This window comes from Phaethon aethereus, assembly GCF_964289735.1.
Source record: "Phaethon aethereus genome assembly, chromosome: 4".
Lineage (NCBI taxonomy): Eukaryota > Metazoa > Chordata > Aves > Phaethontiformes > Phaethontidae > Phaethon > Phaethon aethereus.
In genome coordinates this window covers 2333351-2353849 of record NC_138578.1, presented here as the reverse complement: position 1 = coordinate 2353849, position 20499 = coordinate 2333351, and the positions used below count along the sequence as shown (strand labels likewise).

Genomic DNA, 20499 nt, shown 5'->3' with positions numbered 1-20499 from the left:
GTTCTGCTCCTAGAACGTTGCAGACTGGCCCAGTATCACCAAAACCACAAAAGAGATGCAGGAAAGGCCATTTGGTCAGAGTCAAAACAGCTGCAACATGTCCCACAGTGCCGAGAATCTATAACTAAATATATTAACACTTATTAAAAGCAATGAGCAGGCGGTCTGTCTTGTGCCCAAGTACATCTTCCACTAGCAGCTTTTTCCAGCTACTTTGTTCTCTTCTAGGCCATCTGAGATGAGGATTTCTGCCTTCCTGTTTCAAATTTCAGGTCAGCTGTATGAATAAGAATCATTTCAGCACCTTTCCTAATTGTATAAAAATAGCAGGGATTGCCTATCTGGGTACTGTTACGGTATATGTATATGGTATACAGTAGATGTATAAATGGGACGTTCCTGTACTTTCACAATGCTTCAGATGCCTAATTTTAGGCTCTTAAACTATTTGCAATATGGCAGTCTTTGACTGAACCTTTGTTTCAGACGCTACAATAAAATAATCTTGATTGAGCTCTGAGAGCAGACTACATCTCCAAATCTTCACACTGCCTCCTCGCTTCCTCACGCACAGCTGGAGCACCTGGATGAAGGTGCTGGAATACTACGCGTGACTGCATGTGAGAGGCAGTAGTACACTGTATAGAGGAAAAAAAAAGTTTTATAGTTCCTGACCAGCAATTAAAAAGTCAGTAAGTTGATTCGTTAACAATCAGTATTTGCAGACAAATATTCATGCATATAGCCATCTGTGAAGAGTAACTTTCATTATGAGGGATGAACACACAGATGGTATTTAAATCTATTTTCAGTACCACAGCTAGAGGGGAGATAAGTCTAAAATAACAATTAGCTATCATAAGAAAATAATCAGCTTTGTTAAACACTGCTTTCCTTCACCTCGTGGGTCTGCTTAAGTGTGGGAACATGTTATACCATCACTTGCTCAGATCCTAGCCAGTGTAAAAGGACAGGACAGCCAGACTTTTGTAACCTCACTGCTGTGGAAAGCTCTTGTCAGAGCAAACAAGCTTAGGTTGAATTCTGAAATCTCTTCACTTTGAGGACAACCAGAATGTCATTCACAGTCAGACATGTTTCCTCTGGAAAAAAAAAAAAAAATCAATCATGCAGTACCGCCAAAGCGGCCGCAGACTGTATTGCATAAGAATTATACAGGTTTTCATTCTAACCCAGAACTGCGCAGGGAGAAAGCTGAGAAAGGGAGGGAAAGAAAGAAACACCTATAAAAATGTTAAGCCTGGTGCTAGCAGGAGACCACAGCTGAAAGGCTTTTGAAGGGTCAAGACGGTGTGAGTACAGGAGCACTTCTCCCCAGCAGAGGGAAGAGTCCTTCTCCTTTTCTCCCTTCACAAAATCCTTTTGCCTCCTTCAATCTCTTCCCACCTGACCCTCGTGTTTCCTCTCCAGACAGCTACGGATCTGCACAAACACCAATTGAAGGAACACGTCCGGTGATGATAAGGTGCATGTGTGCAGTGTTTGCTCGGGAGGATGAGCCATGCTAGGCAACATTTCAGCATGGAGAGTTTCAAAGGCAGATGAAGTGCTGAAATTCTCTACCTTGCCCAGGATGCCGAATTGCACAATGGCATCTTCACACTAGCTGGGTGATGCAACAGGAGGATACGTAGCAATGCTCTCAACAAAATACCAATCGCTCCAGTTTTCACTCTAACATTATTTCATATCAGTGTCAAAAATGGCCTGAAATCACTGCTGAGTTATGCCCAATTGTATCTGGTGCTTTATGGCCTTTGTGCTTAAATAATGCAAGTACTCTAACAACTTTTCAGGTTATTAACTAATCAAACGGACAATTGCACACAAAAACCAGAATCTCATTTAGGGCTCTTATTTGTAACCTCCTGTACAAGGCAAATTGCATTTCAGGGAAAACAAATTTTCAAGCTCAGATTTTCTGAGTGTAGACTTATAACTCCCATCTGGCTATCCAAAGAAAAAATTTCTTTTCAAAGACACAGATCTGAAGATTTCAGCAAGTATTTGCTATCCAGAGAAGCAGGATGCAAATGATTCACTCTGTATCAGGAGCTTGCTTTGGAAAGAATCACCCCCAAGCACCTCCGCTTACTTATACTTCTGGTATAACCTGGCAGAGCAGTGTGAAACAGCGTGACGCAGGTGCCTTACAGATTAAATGGCACCAGAAGACACACTCCATCTACTAATGGGATTTCAGTCCACAGGACCAGATTCAAGCCAATCCCAAAAAGAAACCTGAAACATGGTTCATGTAGACAACTGTTCCTTCACACTGGAGGTCAAGCACAGCCTGCGTGTCTAGATGTATCTTCAGTGCTGCTTAGGAACGTGACTGTACCAGCTTCAAAGGAAGATGGAAGCTTCAGCTTTTTGGAAGATGTGAGATGCCTTTAAAGACACCCTTAAAAATGCAAACATGAGGAAAAAAATCCTATTTGATGATTTAGAACACTTCCAGATCACTTTTTAAATATAGAGAACAAATCTGAAGCAAGCGCTTAAGTACAGATGTAGGTACTTTGCTTGCTTAGGAGGCGTTCAGGGGTACCACCTATCTGTTTTGATAACATGTGACCTTGGCTCCGAGATCACCTTTGGAGACACAGAATAAAACTTTTCCTCATTTCCCTCCTTCCCTGCAAAACAAGCAAGCATTTGCTACTTGGACAGCCCTACTTTAAACACAGATTTTGGCCATCCATACTGAGGGATGGTCTAGTATTAGTGTGCCCTAGGCGCACCTGCAGAGGGCAAGCACAGGCAACAGCACCTACCTGTTTATCTTTTTGTGAACAGTCTTGTCAACGAGTCTGTCCCAAGCGATTCCTGGAGCTGCAATTTTGCCACTTCGTCCACTTCCTTATCCTCAGATTTTTCTGAGGGCCACAGCCTGAGTAAAGGAGTGCACAGCAGTAAACCAGAGATTCCAATGGAATTAAACCTGTTTTGAAGGTGGGAGGAGTGAGGAAGAAATAGAGCCACTCCAGCTGCTCAGCACCTCTCAGTGACGTGCACCCCTCCCCTTCCTAAAATCCTGCATCCCAGAAAAGGAAGAGGAACAGAGACCCATAAAGATATGGGCTGGAAGACTTGATGAAGTTGAACAGTGGCATCACCTCAAAAACATGTTGTATTAAATAACCAGAGGAGACAAAATGATGCAGCTAGAAAACAGCCGGCTACCGACTGCTCCTTTCTCATCTTGCTCTTGGCCACCATTCCCCTCCTGCAGAGTTCTTTACGCTTTCTCCGGTGCATCTAGAAGGCCTCTGAAACAGGCTTTCCTCACGCCTTCTGAAAAGCTGCAATACATTCATACGGGCCTCTCCCCTGGTACGCACCACTGCATAGAGCATCTGCTAGCAAACACGCCTGCTAAGTAAAGCAAGGTGATAAAACCTGCTGTACGCACTTACACTGGGGCAGAACTAAACCACCACCAAAAAAAGCATGGGTCAAGAGCCACACACAGATGTAGAAAACTAACAGAACGACAGAGTTCAGTGCCTCAGTACAAGACAGCAGACATGTACAGAAGATACACGTTCCCTGTTCACCAGAGTTAGCGTTCTAAAGGCAGGAGAAACATGAAACAGCCGCACTCCACGCATACCTCCTAAACCAACAGATAATCTACTCGTTTTTGCGACGCTTAAAACACGAGCCACCGATGCGTTTAATACTACCCTACAATACCACGTAGAACTCATTAAAGGAAAACTTGCACAAATCCATTTGTGTCAAGCATCCCGAAACAAGAACAACAAAAGCCTAATTAAATTTCCTGGCTTGCCATCAATATTATTTTAACTCCTTCAAAACCAAAGCAAGTGACAGCATTTTGAATCAAATGCTACACACTTTGTCGCATGGCTGAGCTTGTCCACATCGCAGATCTGTGCAGAATTTAGTGTTCCACTCGTGTGAATGGAAGGCTTCCTGCAAGGAACACCGAAGCTCAGGCGAAGCCAACTCCATCAGGGCTCCCAGCAAAGGTGACACGCTTCACGTATCACATGCACAACTGAATCCCCGCTAACCTAACAATTTTATAGACATTTGAACAACTGAGAGAAGAGGTGAGCAGAACATGGAAGGCAACGACAGGATACAGCAGACTTACTGAAAGCTTAGTAGGAAAAACACTGAAAGAGATGTTGGAGGGAAACAGAAATTTTAAGTTCTGCTACAAGAAAACACAGCAATAGTTTAAGAGCTATAGATGAAGTAAAAAAAAACATAATCAAATACTTCTCCCAAAAATAAAAATGCTAGCTAGCACTAAGAAAAGTGATGATCCTGCCTTGCCCTCCTGGAATAAATACCTGTGTATGCCCCATGTGTACATCAGACTCAGCACATCTCGTAGCTGGAAACGAGATGGTGAGGCTTCTTTTATTTTACACATGCACTGAGCTCTGCACCTGCACAGTTAACTGCCGTGCCAGAAAGGAGAATTTCAAATAGAAAACTCCCAACTGCAGTTTTATACAGCTTGACATATAAAAATGATATTTCACCTCAAACTATGGGTGCCGAGTAACTATTTCTGAACACGAAATACTGTTACAGAGAAATAAAAAGAAAAATGCAACTTACCTTGCCACCAATGTCTAACTTACGGATTTACTAAGATAAACACAATAGGAGCTCACCACTTGTTAAATTTTTGTTTCTATTCGGTACCCAAAGTGATCAATAATTTCTGAAGTGATTTGTTTGATTACAGATTCAGAAACTCCTCCTCAAAATCTCAGTATTAATCAAGAAAGCGGTTCCCTTGGGCATGCAGCAGAAGTGCCATGTCTTTCAGCACCTGCAGTATAGAACGTGCGTGCTGTTCTGCAACAAGCGCAGACCCTTCGCTTCATTTACTGCCTGGTGGTTTTGAGCAGCCTTAAGAATCCTCTCCCATGTGATGCTTAAGAAAGGCTACAGATGTGAAATGGATTAGGATTACAGAGGGAGATTATGAATGACAAATACCATATGTTGGCCCCTCTCATCTTAAGAGGCAGCTCTCACACACTTTCAAGTTGCCTTTTGCTAAATGCAAACTTCTGCAGGAAAAAAAATTAAAGGTTTCACCCATTCCGTATGCTGGGATGAAAAAGTCTTTGGGCGTTTTAGCTAGGGAATCTGTACTGCAGAAATGACAGGAGGGAAGAAGCAAGGATAATGTATTTAACTTAGTTCTATTTAATTACTTCATAGTTCTAACTGATGAATCTGCCCAGGCTTGAGAAAGCAGAAAAGCTATTTTGACTTCCCAGTCTCTAAAAAGTGGACACACAAAGGAGATGAAATCTCAAACAGAAGAACGATCAGCAAGCAATTAGATAACCACAAACGATTCTGCATTTTTTAGAAACCAGAGAAGATCACACAAAACACCCAAACCCTCCAAAACTAATCAGCGCTACATTTTAATGTTTCCGGCATCGTTAAGATGGTTTTATTTAAAGCATTAACAGGCCCGTCGCTCTGCATTTTTATCAAATTTCAATTCTTACGCAAAAGCAGCTCAACACATTTCACAGGTTAAATCATCCAGTTTGTAAGAGATGTAATTTACCACTTTCTTAGTGTTTATATTTTTAGTTTGTCATTAAACTAAGACCAGAAAGTTATGTATCCTTTTGGTTAGCAAAAAAAGTATTCAAGTTGGCTTAAAGGCTTTATTTTGTTGGCAATCAGGATACCTGAAGCTTTTCAGATGGACGAAATGCAAGGCTTTCCTTAAGAAAAAAAAATAAAAGAAAAAAAGCAGAATAAAATAAAATGAGACTTCTTCAAATCTAGCTTCCTTTCTTGTTGAAACATCCAGAAACCCCACATTTCCTCATCTGCTCTGTGGCTGGGCTTAGGCAAGTTCTGAAGAACAGGTGAGACACAAACACAAGAGGAGCAGACAATTGTTTCCTGCATATTCATGGACACCAAATATTTATACAGTCCAGATCCATTTGTACACATTGAAACAAACACATTTGATTAAATTTGTATACCACAGAGAATCTGGGCACACCACTGCCAGCAGATAATCAGCCTAACACTGCTGAGGTGAAGGAGAGACTATGCCAAGTTACACCTGTAAGGATCCTCTTGTCTTGGCTGTTACATAAAGATAACCTGCTGAGATCAGGAGTCAGTGCCTGCTCTGCGAAGTAAAGCGATGTCATTCTGAAATCTCAAAGATAGCTTGACTGCTGTTGTTTACATCTTCCTGCAGGAACTCTGTTTCTCAAATTTCTCATTCCGGCATATGACTGCTAACACCATTGTACAAACGGGGTCAAGGCAAAGCCTGCAGCGCATTTATCCAGGCAGCAGCAGAGGATGCAGTTAAGTAGGTTACGACACTCAGCCGGACTCAGCGCAAGGAGATAAAGGGCCCACATCTCCAGAAAGCTCTCTCGGGAACAGTTTGCATAACCGGTGCACAAAAACTGGAGGCGACATTGCATGTATCTGGAAATGGTGCTCTGACCTCACACTCCTATCACTCCTTCTCTCGGGTAAAATTCTTACTGGCATTATCACAGATTTTGTCCAGTGAAGAATGGGACCTCTAAGCTTTACGGGAAGGGATCCACAGATCTTGACTCTAAATCCTTCAGTGTTTCTGGGCTGCCCCCAAGGAGTGCCCGAATTCAGTAAGCGGTCACAGCACAACCTGACAAACAAAAAAAAACCCCCCACCCCTCTGCACTATAGAAATTAGTTGTAAACTTTCTATCAAAGGCCACTTAGAAATCTAGAAAAGACAAACCACCCTTTTTCTAACCTCACTGCTATACCAGCACAAGCTTCTCTCAACTGTTGGGGGGAAAAGTCTGTATTATCACACCTCCTATAACAGCTCCTGGTTTCTGATGAATAAAATCACCATGGTCTACAGCTGTGCATGCAGCTGACTGCTGCAGCTGACCCTGCTAGGCTCAAGATCACAAGCTCCTCACAGATCAGGGAAAAGGATGATGACATTAGGACTAAAACTACAGGTTTTCATAAATCAAGCGATCAGCTGCAGATTTTTATTTTATTATATTCATACCTATGGGCCATGAAAAATATATTAAAATTTTTATTTATTAGTCAGCACATAAGTACATTCAAGTTACAAAACTCTTTCCAAAAACGTTAAAAGCAATTTTTAGCCATCAACATCTGCTAGAACATCAATGTGATTACAATAAAATCAATCAAACCTCCATTACGGTTCATTAACAGTATCATCTGCAACACTTTAAAGAATTAACAAGTCATTATTTAATTAATAAGCCAAAACAACTGTAACACTTGTGAAAGTGACTTTAAAAGCATACGCCAGTCTTGGAAAGCTTCAGCTTTTCACTCAATTTTGCCTGCTGAAATAAAAAGATAGATAAATAAGAGAGCACCGTTTTGTATGGAGTTAAGAAACAAACAAACTCTTCAGAATCTCTAGAAGAAAGGAGTTAACTCTTGCTAAAATCAAATGTCTAATAGAACTGCTGCAAATACAATACTAATAATGGTTTAAAAAAATTATTCAAACTGGAACGCAGCTTCTTGTGCTCCTGCCGAGACCACGCAACCAGAATTTATTGGAATAGAAATCAACATAACTTAGTATCTTTCCGTGAACACATTAAAGCTACTGCGTGAGGCACCTGGTGAGTTCAAGCACTTCGACTTTTTCTGCACATTCACAGGACAAAACGCTCAAAGGATGCTAATGTTCAGCCGCCTGTGAGAGGCTGTCGCAAATTCAGCTTGATCTTTCTCGGTGCCAAGTGTGCCAACCCCTCCTGCTGGGGTTCAGTTCACCCTGGCAGGGCTTCCTGTCACACTCAACCACCTGCAGGCACACGAGTGTAGTCGTGGGGGCTGGTAAAAATAACACCTAAAACGTTCAGAGAGGGAACCTCTACCCGTAGGTCATGGCAACACCCACACTCTCCTCTGTGATAAAGCACTTTTCCTAAGATTATCTCCAAGAGTTTTGCAAGGAAAGTCAATACTTTATCTCTAAAACAACAAGGGAAGGTATTTACCCAAGGTCGACAATCAAACCAAGGGGAGAATAAGGAATTCAGACTAGGTCACCTGAGTGCCACTGCAGTGCTTTGTCCTTCAATGACTCTTCACTTGAAATTTTTATTTCAGTACAAGTAGCTAGGAGTACCAGCATGCTACTTACACCTCTTCACTTGGCAGTTCTGATCCATGTCTGGTACTTATCTGGAAGTGCAGCACTCATTACTGTGGTATACACTGTGTTACTGGTAGGGAAAGAGGAAGAAAGTGACCAACATTGCAAAGGCAAGACGATTAATTTATAAAACTAGCAAAGCAGCAGAGCAACTTTTAGTGGAAACATACGCACTGCTTAGGTACAGAACGGTTAGAACAAGCGGGAAAGAAGCTGATAAAAATGAAGTCTGCTGGCACAATTTTTAGTATTTTTTCCCCAGTTCGTACAGCACAGGAACTGTATCTCTACATCCATTTTATCACTGTATCGAAATATTAGTACTGCTAATCTTTGCCGTGACACAGATAGAATCTTCTCCTTTCCAATTTCCTCACATTTTTAAGACAGAGGAGAGGAAGTCATGGCATTAATTTTGAAGAAGCCATTGCCAAGCTCTAATGCAAATGACTGATCCAGAGAATATACTGAGCTCCTTATAGAAGTAAAACACAACAGCATAACCTGCGCAGGTGCCATTTATGGAATAATGCAGAACAGTAATGGTATGCTGAAATTAATCTCTCTTAAAAATCCAGTAAATGGGTACCTAAAAGCTGCGTCCCCATTTAATATTTTTTTCCTTTCTACACATCAAGCAGCGCTACTTCAGAAACTCCTGAGAATGGCACAAATGACTTGGCAAAAGTCCAGTTGCTCCCCTAAGCAGTCATTAATTTCACTGCTACAAAGGAACTTCCCATTACCAGACTGAGCCTAAGGAAGTGTAGTTTCTTGGCTAGTGTGGCAGACCAAAGAGGAAAAATGCTGTGGAAGTGAAAAGACTGCCACATGCACAAGCAGAAATCTAAGCTGGGAAAACACAAAATATTCAGACAGATGCATAGGAAGATCCTAAGGAAGTTTGTGATTGACTTAAGTGGCCTGAGACATGGCAGGACGCCCTGATTAACATCTCTGAATCTAATACTTACTTGTTTAAGACTGGCTTCACTGACAACACCTGTACAGAAAGTTTGAAGAGTTGTCATTTTGGTAAATGAAGAGGGAATTAAAAGGCTATTTAGAATCAACAGTAGGATGAAGTTATGAAAAGGAATAATGCAAAATCAAGGATTTCTCTTGCTGTTTTGGGTTTGTTGTTTTAAAATATCAGACCATTTTAGAAAAATATTTTTTAAGCAGCCCACTGAAATAAGCAACATTTAAGTTCTCAAAACTAACTAGAGTAAATAAGTAAATATCACTCATGTCTTAACGCTTTATCTACCTGCCACAATATTTGTAATTGAGCTTGAAATAAGGAACTGCACAAAGATCACGGTGATGGGATTCACCTCGAGCACTTTCCACTTGGATTAGCAGACTATTACAAGGGCGTTCAGAAACATTCTAACAAACTTAGCAGCCTTAAACTCTCCAGAGGCAGTTGTGCGGTACACCTTTTTCACTATGCCTTCCTTGCACAGTTCTTAAATCCCTGACAAAAAAAAGCAACTGCACTTCTGCTTCGAAAAAGACCTTTAAGACAACGTCACAGTGCAGAGCTTAAAAGAAATACCTTAAAGAGTGTATCAAAATTGATGTTCTGCTGTCCAGTAGCATTGAGAGCTTTGATGGCTGGAGTTCTGCAAGAAAACAACGCAGTATCATTAAACACACTTTACTGTTCCAAAGGCTACAGAGCAGCAATGTGAAACATTCCTCACTAAATGCCTTTACATTGAAATGCTTGCTTTGGCCTAAAATAGTCCTGAGTTCTGTGTGACTAAAAATCTAGTCTCACATTGCAGAAGCTACTCTATTACTACACCACTGAGTGCAGGACCAACAGGGGAATCCTCCAACAGCTTTTTGCATCCTACGCAGCCTAAAGACTGTATGGGGTCTGCGAGCACCTTCCTAGTGCATTCAAATACTTTTTCACTGTGAATCTAAATGCTTTAACTTTTAATAAACTTTGCTTTATAAAGCCATTTTTGGTACCTGCCTTATCCTTGCAATTTCTCATCTTTTATGCCATTCAATGCCACACAGACTTTCCTCTGGCATATGTGAATATCTCTCCTTACCTTATCCGTTCCCTTTTGAGTGGCATTACAGAAACTGAATGAGCTGCCTGCTCAACAAGCTAACATCTGCTCAGAGAAGAAAACACCCAAGCCTCCAAGCTTTTTCAAAAGAAAAGTGTTACCTCACCACAGAGCTCCAACTAAATTTACCTTCGATCGTCAAAAGGAGGAGGGGTAGTCCAGTGGTCATAGTTTGTCTCCACACGAAACCACCTATAACACAACACACAAACATAAAAGCAAAAGGCAAATCAGTAAGTAATTAATAAAGGCCAAGAATCGGTATCTCTGTATTGCCAAAAGCAAAACAAGAAAACCCTCCCTCAAAAGCCTCTTTCCCATCTCTCACAAGCCCAAGGGACCCTATGTTGATATGCATAGCAGCCTTCACCACAAAGTAATGCTCCTGCTGGCGTCAGCGACAAAACTAGTGCTGACTACAATAAAAGCAAGATCAGAGCTTTAAAGACACGATCAGAGAATGGCTTACGGGTGTGCGTACGATGCAGCCTGCAGCATTCAGTTTGGGGTACACAGAGCCAACAGGCCATCTGGCTATTGCCCAGCCAGTACTTACTGGCTGACTGTATGCATTAAGTGCCCTTTCCATCGCAAGGCAACTATTCAGGATCTCCTTCATATATTAAGCTGCTGATTTCACAAAATTGATGGGGACAGTTATTTTTAAGCCTTCAGCGCTTCTAGCACATTGGATCAAAACTAATTTGGAATTGCTCAATTTACTGGTGCAATACCTGGCAGACAGACAGAAAAAGCCCTCAAAGTCTTGTCTCCTTTGGAATCTGGCTAAAAAAAAAGAAAAAAATCAACCCAGACAAATGCTTTTTCCAGCCTTGACCCTCTGGACTACCGTAACCTGACAAGGTGGTGTGACTCATTCTCAAAGAGAAGGAACTGAGGTTCCTTTCTGAGGCTTTCAAGCCTTCCGTGTCCAGCTATCAACACCAGTAAGAGATGCCCAAGATGTCTCAAGAAAGTTGTGTCACTAAGCCTGCCTATCACTCAGGAGAAAATACAAAAAACCAAAATACACCATTTCTTTTTACTTACGCTCCACCTAAAGGATCAAGAGGCCAGAGATCTGCTGGCCCTCTTCTATTCCTCGTTATGACCATGCCTTCTTTGGGTGATACACCTCCTACAATATAGTAAACTTCAGCAATGATGGGAATGCCAGCTAGTCTGAGAACAGCTGACTGAAAGTCCTCTGCTTTGCTCAGGGTCTAATGCAAAAAGGAGATCACAGTGAAATGAAGATCACAGAGCACAGTCAAGCACGAAAACAAGCAGTGGGACATCTTAAAAAGAAGAAAAGGTCCAGCTTTGATTGAAAATGGCAATTGACTGTAAAGTACTACTTGAAAATATTTCTCTGAAAATAGTTTTCCAGACTGACTAGCATATGAACATGAAATGTGTATGACTAGTAAACGAACTCATTAATCCCAGCTTTGCAAATTTTCAAAGGAAACAGTAAATATACATAGACATATACGCACACATATGTACGCATGCGTATGGTGAAAAGTGAAAAAAACTAAGAAGTCTGCCATTCAAAAGACAATGGGATAGATAAAAGTGGATGAAAGGGGGGAAAAGCCCACTCCATGTCTTTGTCTTGCCAGTGTAGGTAACACCAGTGAATAAGACAGAGGCATTGCTGACAGCAAGCCTGGCTTGCTCGTGCCATAACCAGGTGACTAACTTAGCAAAAACTACGTCACCGCAGCCAGTGAGGCTACTGTTTTCAGGCACGGGGCCACAACCTACTGAAGTACATCTTTAAAAATGGAGGCTGTGCAGGAACTAAAAACAAAGATTGAGAACATGCATCAAACAAAATTCTTCAGAAAGATGGGAGAAGCCCTGGAGAACAATTAATTATTTCTGTCAGCAACACTGCAGCTAGTAGTTTCTAGTCACAGACTTAAGACACATCTCAAAACATATGAATAACAAAGTCTCCAGCAGAGATTCCAGTTCTGCAGGGAGTTTACCTACAAACCGTATCAGTCATGTTTACTGTAATTCAGGAATCTGCGAAGCAGGAGACCTGTTTTATCTTAGTAGTACCCTAACACAGTATTCATAATATGTGCTATACAAAACACCAGGCTAACTCCTTCTGCTCACTAGTGAGCTCTGCATTTTTAATATGGTAACGTATCAAATGTAGTGTAAAATAACCACCGGGGCAGATACTAAGCATCTAAGCGTGCAGCTTCCTCGATTTGTTAAATTACAAACCACAGCTAGCCAAAATAGTCCCTAGGAAGGAAATCTTTGCACAGCTTCTCAAAGACCTTTTGGCATCAATTAGAAATTTGCCCCCCTGAAGGACTGGAATTGCCTCTCTCATCCACACCACTGACCATCTGGGGACAATGCCTATCTCCTCTTACAAAATGCATTTACTTACCCATTTATTGATATTTTTGTGAAACTAAAAGTTGGAACACCACATTTACTAGGAGTTTGTAAGCACAAATGACATCACTGTGAACTATGAGACAATAAACTCGGTGCACTTACATCTCGGACCAGCCAGCTGACAGGGTAATTCCGATTAAGGAAAGCAGCTATTGCATTTTCCCACCATCTACCACCCGCTGGAAAAAAAAAAAGAAATGACTACACATGCATGTTACGTACGTTCTGTGAAGCCTATCCTCCTGTCTTCCTTTCTTCTCCATATTCCATCTCTAGCTCTGCAATCTTTCCCTCTACTGCATTACAAAAGAGCGGTGCAATAAATTCTTTAATTCTCTAACTATACCACTATCCTAAAACCATCAAATTTAGGCAGCTTATACAGAACTGACAAAGCACACACCACCTGAAAGCAGTCGGAGCCTCTACCACCTTGAGCTTATCAACACCGTTTACAGCACTGAACCCTCACAACGCTCCTCTTCTACTCTATTACTTGACCGATATCGATACATAAAATATGCAGGATGCGCTCCATAACCAGGCTAACATACCCTAGCAAGCTCTCCTTTTACAAAATTTGTCTTTCCAGTGCTCAGCTTTCTGTGTCATTAGATGTGGATATTGAAGTACCACAGAAAGCTAACACCTCTGTGAAAAAGGGCAGCTACCTATCAGCATAAAATATCCGCATTTCAGGAGAAGGGCTAACAAAGAGCATAACATCCAGGTGAAACTACAGGTGACATATGAAGAGACAACATAATCTCAACTAAGTTCCGCCACGGCAGCTGGATGAACATCCCTGCTTTCCAGAAAGCATCTCAGACCTGTAATGACAGGAGGGATCATTATCTTTGCATTTTGGTGTCTTCTGAAAGGTACAATATTCCTGCGACCAGTGCCATAACAGGGTGCCAAAAATGGTCAAGAGTATGAAGTACAGTGGACAATAAAGAAGACAGCATTCACCACTGTACAGAGAATACACAGTACTTCTCAGAACTTGCCAGAGCTAGCAATGTCAATCAAAAACTATCACATTCCTTTCAGTACTGATCATTTGCTAGCTGCTCGGTTTTTAAACTGGTTTTATTCATAGCTGAATAATAAGCAATGAAGAGTCAAAAGTGACTGTAACAGGGACTAACACTTTGTGACATATATTTCCAAAAGGATGGCAGGTCTGTTCACATAATAGAATAGTCTACATCTGTCAGCTCAAACATTAGCATTAATCACCTCATTATTCATCGTACCAAAACATTACAACAACAGGAAGAATTACACAGAAATCATGAAACAGCTAAAAAAAAGAAGTTGCGATGGTGTTTCTATGTTACTGGAGAAAATTAGGAGAAGTAACAAAAACAGAAGGTCGTTTATAATTATTCATATGCCAAAAGCAGAACAAGCCAGCAGAAACAATATGCTTGTCACTTGATAGACCTTCACCCTAATTTAAAGTCATCCCCCTTTCCAGCTGTAGTTCACATGCTCATTTCCCTAAATTTTTAGCTCAGTTGTACAGTAACAGATAAAGCAGCAAGCAGTCAGCAACAACTGATTTACAGGAGCGCAGCATCTGTTGAGCTATTTACTGTTGTCTGTAGTTAAAAAGTGACTAAAGTCAAGGCACGCAGGTGGACGACAGCACATCAGCTCCCAACGGACAAGAGGGGCCCATCTCACACAGAAGTTTGCAGTACTTGATTCCTCTGTCAGAAACGGGAGAATAGAATGGGTTTGTGCACGGACTAAACCGCCTCACAGTTGTCTCAGACAATCCTTATACTGAGGGTTGAAGCACACTGCTGAGAAACAGCAGGGAGAACAGGGCGGCACTGGTTTTGTCCCTGAATTGTCCCTAAATTGTCCCTGTTCACAGACACAGGACTTTGGTCTGCAAGATTTTCTAAATCAAGCCTTTTGCAGAGATTCAATTAAGACTTAAGACCTTATTTCCAAGCTGATGTTAGTATGAACTAAAAGCAGTTTGCATCTCTGAGCATCAGCCCAGGACGTTCCAGTTTTGAAAGGATTAAATAACTACACTGGCATCAGAAGCAGGCTCTTAAGAAAATGAGTGTAAACTATGGGAAGAATCTAGCGAATGCAAGGCAGGTTTAACAAAGGAAACAGGAATCAAAAGGTTCATGTGCTCCATAGCGGAATCCCTACTAATACAGAAAATGAGTATGAACATAATGTATACAGTGAACAGTGTTTGTGTAACATCTAAAAAAAATTTTGAAAGCAGGAGATTGTCCAAATTAAAAGAAAAGATTAAAAAGAAAAATTGCTTAATACAATCACAAGTGAAACATAAACATTTATTTTAGATGTCGGTTCTACTGGACTACACTGTTTCCAGTTCTAACAAACAGCAAGTGAAGAAAAGCAACAAGTGTCTAGTGCTTCAAAACAAACAAACAAACAAAAACAAGGTCTGAGTTGGGCATACCTGTCAGTATTTGTGAAACTCAAGTGCTGACGGACAAGGCAGCGACCCGTCCTCTGCCTTCCTGACAGTTACAAGCCCTTCTATTGTCCAGTTTTAGTTCTCAGCAGCGACACCTCTCAACCTCCCTCTACTACCAGATCTTTCCTCAGCTGCTTTCCCAGTACCTCCAGGCATCCTCTCAAGTCCTCCTGCCCCTCCCCTAGATCGCTCAGTCTTACAGTTCTCTTCCCATGTTCTCTTTAAAGCTGCCTTATGGGGACAGAGAAATATGGAATACAGAGGAAGGGACTTGAGAACTAGGAAAGCAGCCGTTTATTTGCTATACACGACAGCATCTCTTTCTCTCGACCCCTACTCTGCCATCTCCAATTGTGTCTCGTGAACAGACCACATGGATTTGCCTCATATAGCTTTCCCCAAGGTCCTCTGTCTCCTTTGACACTTTTCAAGCTCAGGTGACATTGTGCTGACAAATAAATGTCTCCGCCTATGCAGCAGCCAAAAACTGGCAGCGTGCGTGCTTTCACTCCCTGAGGCCCAGAGAAGTCATTCAATTGCAGCTCCTTCCTGGCAACCTTAAGTGTATTTTTCCCTCTGGAAGAATGTGAGAGAAGGGCCAGAGCAGGCAGCAATCAACTGAAACAGCGTACATAACGTCAGGTGTGGAAAAGAGGTTTTTTTACCTCGTTCATCACCGGAGATTGTGAACTTGTGTGGACTTTGTCCGGTCCATAAGCCTACGTAACCAAGAAACGTGGTGCCTTGATATGCTATCTGAAATGAGGAAACATGCGGTATTTTAGCATTCCGGACCAGAACACTAAAAAAAAAAAAAACAGACAACATTCTGAAGCAGCATCCTGTATTTTTTTTTTTTCTGTGACCTGAATACGTAAGTTGTTATAAAACACTTTGCCTTAAATTACAGTAAAACCTGAAAATTAAATTCTAAAAAGACTCTGACGACCAAAATTCACTGTGTTTCATTTGTTAACAATCAGACACTGCTACAAACGCTTTGGTCAAGCTAGCAAGTAGCCAAGCAAGAAACAAACAAAAAATTCTCCATTTGCAAAACAGACTACTGAATATTAAGAAAAGTCACAGTAACAAGGACTGCTCTAGCAACTAGATGAAAATTTCCAAAAATTAACTAAAATACACATGTTGGTCATGAAAATTAACAAGGCCGTAGGAAAAATAAAGAACCAGTTCCTGCCAACACTTATCTCTTTGCTATATTCATATGTTCTAGTACGCTTTTTTTTTTTAGTATCTCAACATTTTCTCCTTTCAACACCTCCTTCCAAATAATGACCTTGAGATATCAGATTATGCTGTTCTATTTGTTCCAGTTTATCACCACAAACTGGATATCCAGAAAGCAGAGAAAACCAGGATTCATCCCACACTCCTAGGGAAAGTGACTGTGGTGCACACATAATCCAGTACATTTGGGATGGGAACCACATTCCTACACTGAATCCTGCTGCCTTACGCAGCTGTATGACCATACCTCATTCCTTCACAGAGCATCACCCAGCCATGTCAACCACAGATCATACCTGCCCGCTTTTTATAAACCGCACATCAATTGTAATCTTGCTTAATATATCGACAAAAGCGTAATCCAGGTTCCGACCATGGTATATGTTTCCTTTGTCATCCTGAGCGACAATACTTGTACAGAACCTTCAAACATAAAAAGGAAAAAAAAAAAATTTTTAAAAAAGCTATGTTAACACTTTCAATATTACAGTCTAGTTGAACGATCTCAACATTTCAGAAGGAGTAACCAAGTTTATCTTCTGCAACGTATTTTACTTATGTAAGCATACAAGTAAGAGCTTGTGTTATACAATTACGCTTCCTGACCTGAGAGAACAGAATGACAGAATTTCTTACAGGTTCTGATTTCAAATTAAAAAAAAAAAAAGATGGGACAGGAAGGTTTGACTGAAGTTCTGCATAACCACCCAACACTAATGTCCTATACAATTTATACATGATATTCATAAAGGCAAGTCCTTTCCCGCAGAGTCTAACATACAGAACTGTAAAACATTTAAGTTATCAGATCCCACCCAGTTCGGAAAGTCAGAAGCCCCACTACTGTCCTCAACAGGTGAGATATTACAGACCAGGTAGGAAGCAGCATTTCCACTTGGGAAAAATGTAATTATTTTACTTCTTTTCTAAATCGAGATGAAAAGCTAACATCTAAAAATGTCCACAAAGTATCAGTCTGAAACTTTCTGCATTTCACTTTGACAATTATAGATCATTTCATTTCAGTTGGGCCTCCATTTATATTTTTAATCACAACTAGATAAAAAGTTCAGACAAAGTCCTTCTAAACTGATGAAAACATCAGTTGTTGTCCAAGTCAGCCATTTCAATAATAGTCTAACCTCTTCTTTAGAAGAGGAAGTGTGGTCAAATTCTTGTTTTAATAAGTTTCAGTTTTGTTGAAACAGGCTTTTTTATTAAGCATATTGAATTAGTAGGGAATTCAAAATTTGTTTGCTTTTGAGTGATGAGTCTGTCATTCCAGTGATGCACAGCATTGTCTTGCAAAACTGTAAAGGCAAAAAATTTTGCAGACGACTAGTTTGTGCCTGGTTGATGTTTTTTCTTTGGCATCGTTAGAGCTGAGAAACTTAAAATTTCATGGGCCTTACCAGGGCTCAGAATGCTAAGTGTCCTCTCTGAAATACTAAAAAACTAGCATTTAAATGTCTATCTTCTCAGGTAATAATTCTTATTTAAAAAAAGATCTCTTTTACCCAGTATCACACAGTAAGAAAAAATAATAATCAAAACCTGTACAAGTGACTATGCACCTCTTTTTATTAAAAACTACATGAAGAAATATTTTTGGGATCCCCACAGGCAACATCAAGTGTTTATTATTCTCCTGCATATGCTTCTAGGGCAAATAAAAAAGACAGCGAAACTGAGTATTTTCTTCCACTGAGGTTTTGTTTGCTGTCAAAAAGATACTATATCCTTTTTTGCATTGTGCAAATCAAAAAGTTACATTATGTAGTCGTTGTGAAAATTCATCCAGAGAACGGTTTGGAAGCAATGTTATCTCAGATGAATGATTCAACTAATTACATAGCAATTAATTCTTCTAGTTTCCTTTTTGTTGAAAGACAATTTAAACGACAAATACATTACACTTAGCTTAGGAGGTGAACAAACCCAAATAATTTGAATAGACAGCCTTTCCTTAATAGCGAAAGTTATTTTCATACTTTTATACATTCATATAGATACACATATGCAAAAACATTACAGCTACACGTTAACTTTATTAACAAATTAAAATAACTGTTCTGCATTTCTCGTTCAATTCAAGATACAAAATGCCTAACGAGAATGCAACCTTGCAGCTGAACGTACGAAATGGCATGAGAACGAACCGTGCAAATCATCTGCCATGTGTCACCAGCCTTTGCGCGTTCTCCCTGCAGAACTAAAATTATTCTCCATGCCCATTTCTACCAGATTCTGTAAGTACCAGACACTTACGCGGTAGATTCATAGGCGAAGTTAAGCAGGACTCCATCTCCAAGACTTATTCCCAGCGCTTTGCAGAGTCCCAGAATTTCCCCCACAAAGGGCTGCGGCATAATGAACTCCAGTTCTGCTGCTATCGGCCGAATCACTTCATGGACCCATTTTGGTACGCTTTCACTGCAAAATACACTAAAAGGTATTAGCTCAGAGAGACAAAAAGGTTTGCAACTTACACTCGGCAGTCAGATCCCAAGGAGTCTGCCACTTCTCTGATCAGCCTGTCCCATGGATGCCGACCTCCCATCAGCAGGCTCATCTGCACTGTATCGGACATCCCCACATCCCATCCCTCACCAAATCTCATCGGCTTCTGCACGTCCCCAAAGAAGCCTGCACAACCCGAGCGAAACGTTCAGCACGGGCTTCCTGCTTGCGGGGTTTTTGTACTCCTACCAAGGATCTCCCCAGTCCATCCTCTGAGCGCTTCCTAAGTGTATGAGTAATTCAGTGGTGCTCAGTGAGCGTTAAAAAAAACAACATAAGAAAACACCAACGAACTTTTGAGTTCCGAAAAGTTCAGCAGCCACGCAGCATCACTTCGCCCTCGTCGTTCAGGCCCCGCAGCCGCGGCTCAGCCGGCGGGGACCACCAGGGCTCCAAGGCGCTGAGAAAGGAAAAGCGGGCCCCGGCCCGCTCCCGGCACGGCCCCCACCGGGGCTGCCCCTGACGCGGCTCCACCGCGGAGGAAGGGCTGCTTGACGGCCCGGCGGGCACGGCGCTGCTCCCTCCGCCCCAGCCGCGGCCATTTCACACCCCAGCCCGGGCTTGCCCCGTCCCGAGGCGGAGGCTGCCCGACCCCGCCGCCCCACACTCACTCGATAACCCGTGCGACAGCGGCGCGCAGAAAGGCGGGATCGAAGTGCCGCAGCACCGGCAGCCACCGCTCCTCGGCGGGGCTGTCCAGGCTCACGTTACACAGCAGCGGGGCTGCTGCCGTGAGAGGCGCCGCCGCCGCTACCGCCCCGCACAGCAGCACCAGCAGACCCCACAGCCGGGACCCCCGTGCCGCTGCCCACCCCATAGCGCTAAACGCGGCCGCCGCCAGCTAGCCCCGCGCCAGCCCTCCACGCCGGCCAGGGACGGCCCAAGGGGAAGGGCCGGGATATGGCGGCGGCCCCGGGCGCTGTGGGCGGGGACCGCCCTCCCCTCGCGCCCGCCCCGAGGCGGTGACGGCCGCCCGCGAGCGGCAGTCGCGAGGTGTTAACGGCCGCCCGCGCGTCGCCTCAGAGAAGAGCGAGGCGGCCGGCGCCGAGCGCGCTTCGCTGGGCCAGCATCCCCCCACAGCCCACCTGCCACGGGGAGAGCCACGGAGCCCCCCCACAGCCAGCTCGAGAGTGACGGGAAGTAAGAAGGAACGGAGAGAGGGAGGGAAAAACAACCCAAAAAAAGCAGGACTGTCCTCGCCCTCGGCTTCCGCTGGTCCAGTAGTCTAAAATCGGCACTCCCATCCTCTCAGTTTTAGAAATAGGGGAAAGGAGACAACCAGACACGTAACCGCAACGGGGAATTGCTCTCAGTATGCTGGACACCACTGCAAGGCTGTAAACAAAAGGGGGAAAAGGGAAGAGAAACTCATCCTCAAGTCGAAGACCACAAAGAAAACAACTCCCTTTCACCTTCAGAAGTCATTAGTTTTTGGACAGATGCACAAGAAGTGAAACTGGGCTCACTTGTTTAGGGGAAAAAAGGCAAGAGGGTGAAAG

The 20499-nt window shown here is 42.4% G+C and overlaps 1 protein-coding gene across 1 annotated transcript; it reads right to left on the bottom strand.

Moving 5' to 3' along the window:
* Positions 1–8218: 8218 nt before the first annotated feature.
* Positions 8219–19817, bottom strand: NAAA (N-acylethanolamine acid amidase; the record flags this gene model as incomplete). Its single annotated transcript, XM_081999767.1, has 10 exons — positions 8219–8294; positions 9199–9227; positions 9786–9852; positions 10447–10509; positions 11368–11540; positions 12850–12926; positions 15895–15985; positions 16777–16903; positions 18749–18913; positions 19612–19817. 10 exons carry the CDS (start codon positions 19815–19817, stop codon positions 8219–8221), a joined length of 1074 nt encoding a protein of 357 aa, XP_081855893.1.
* Positions 19818–20499: the final 682 nt, after the last annotated feature.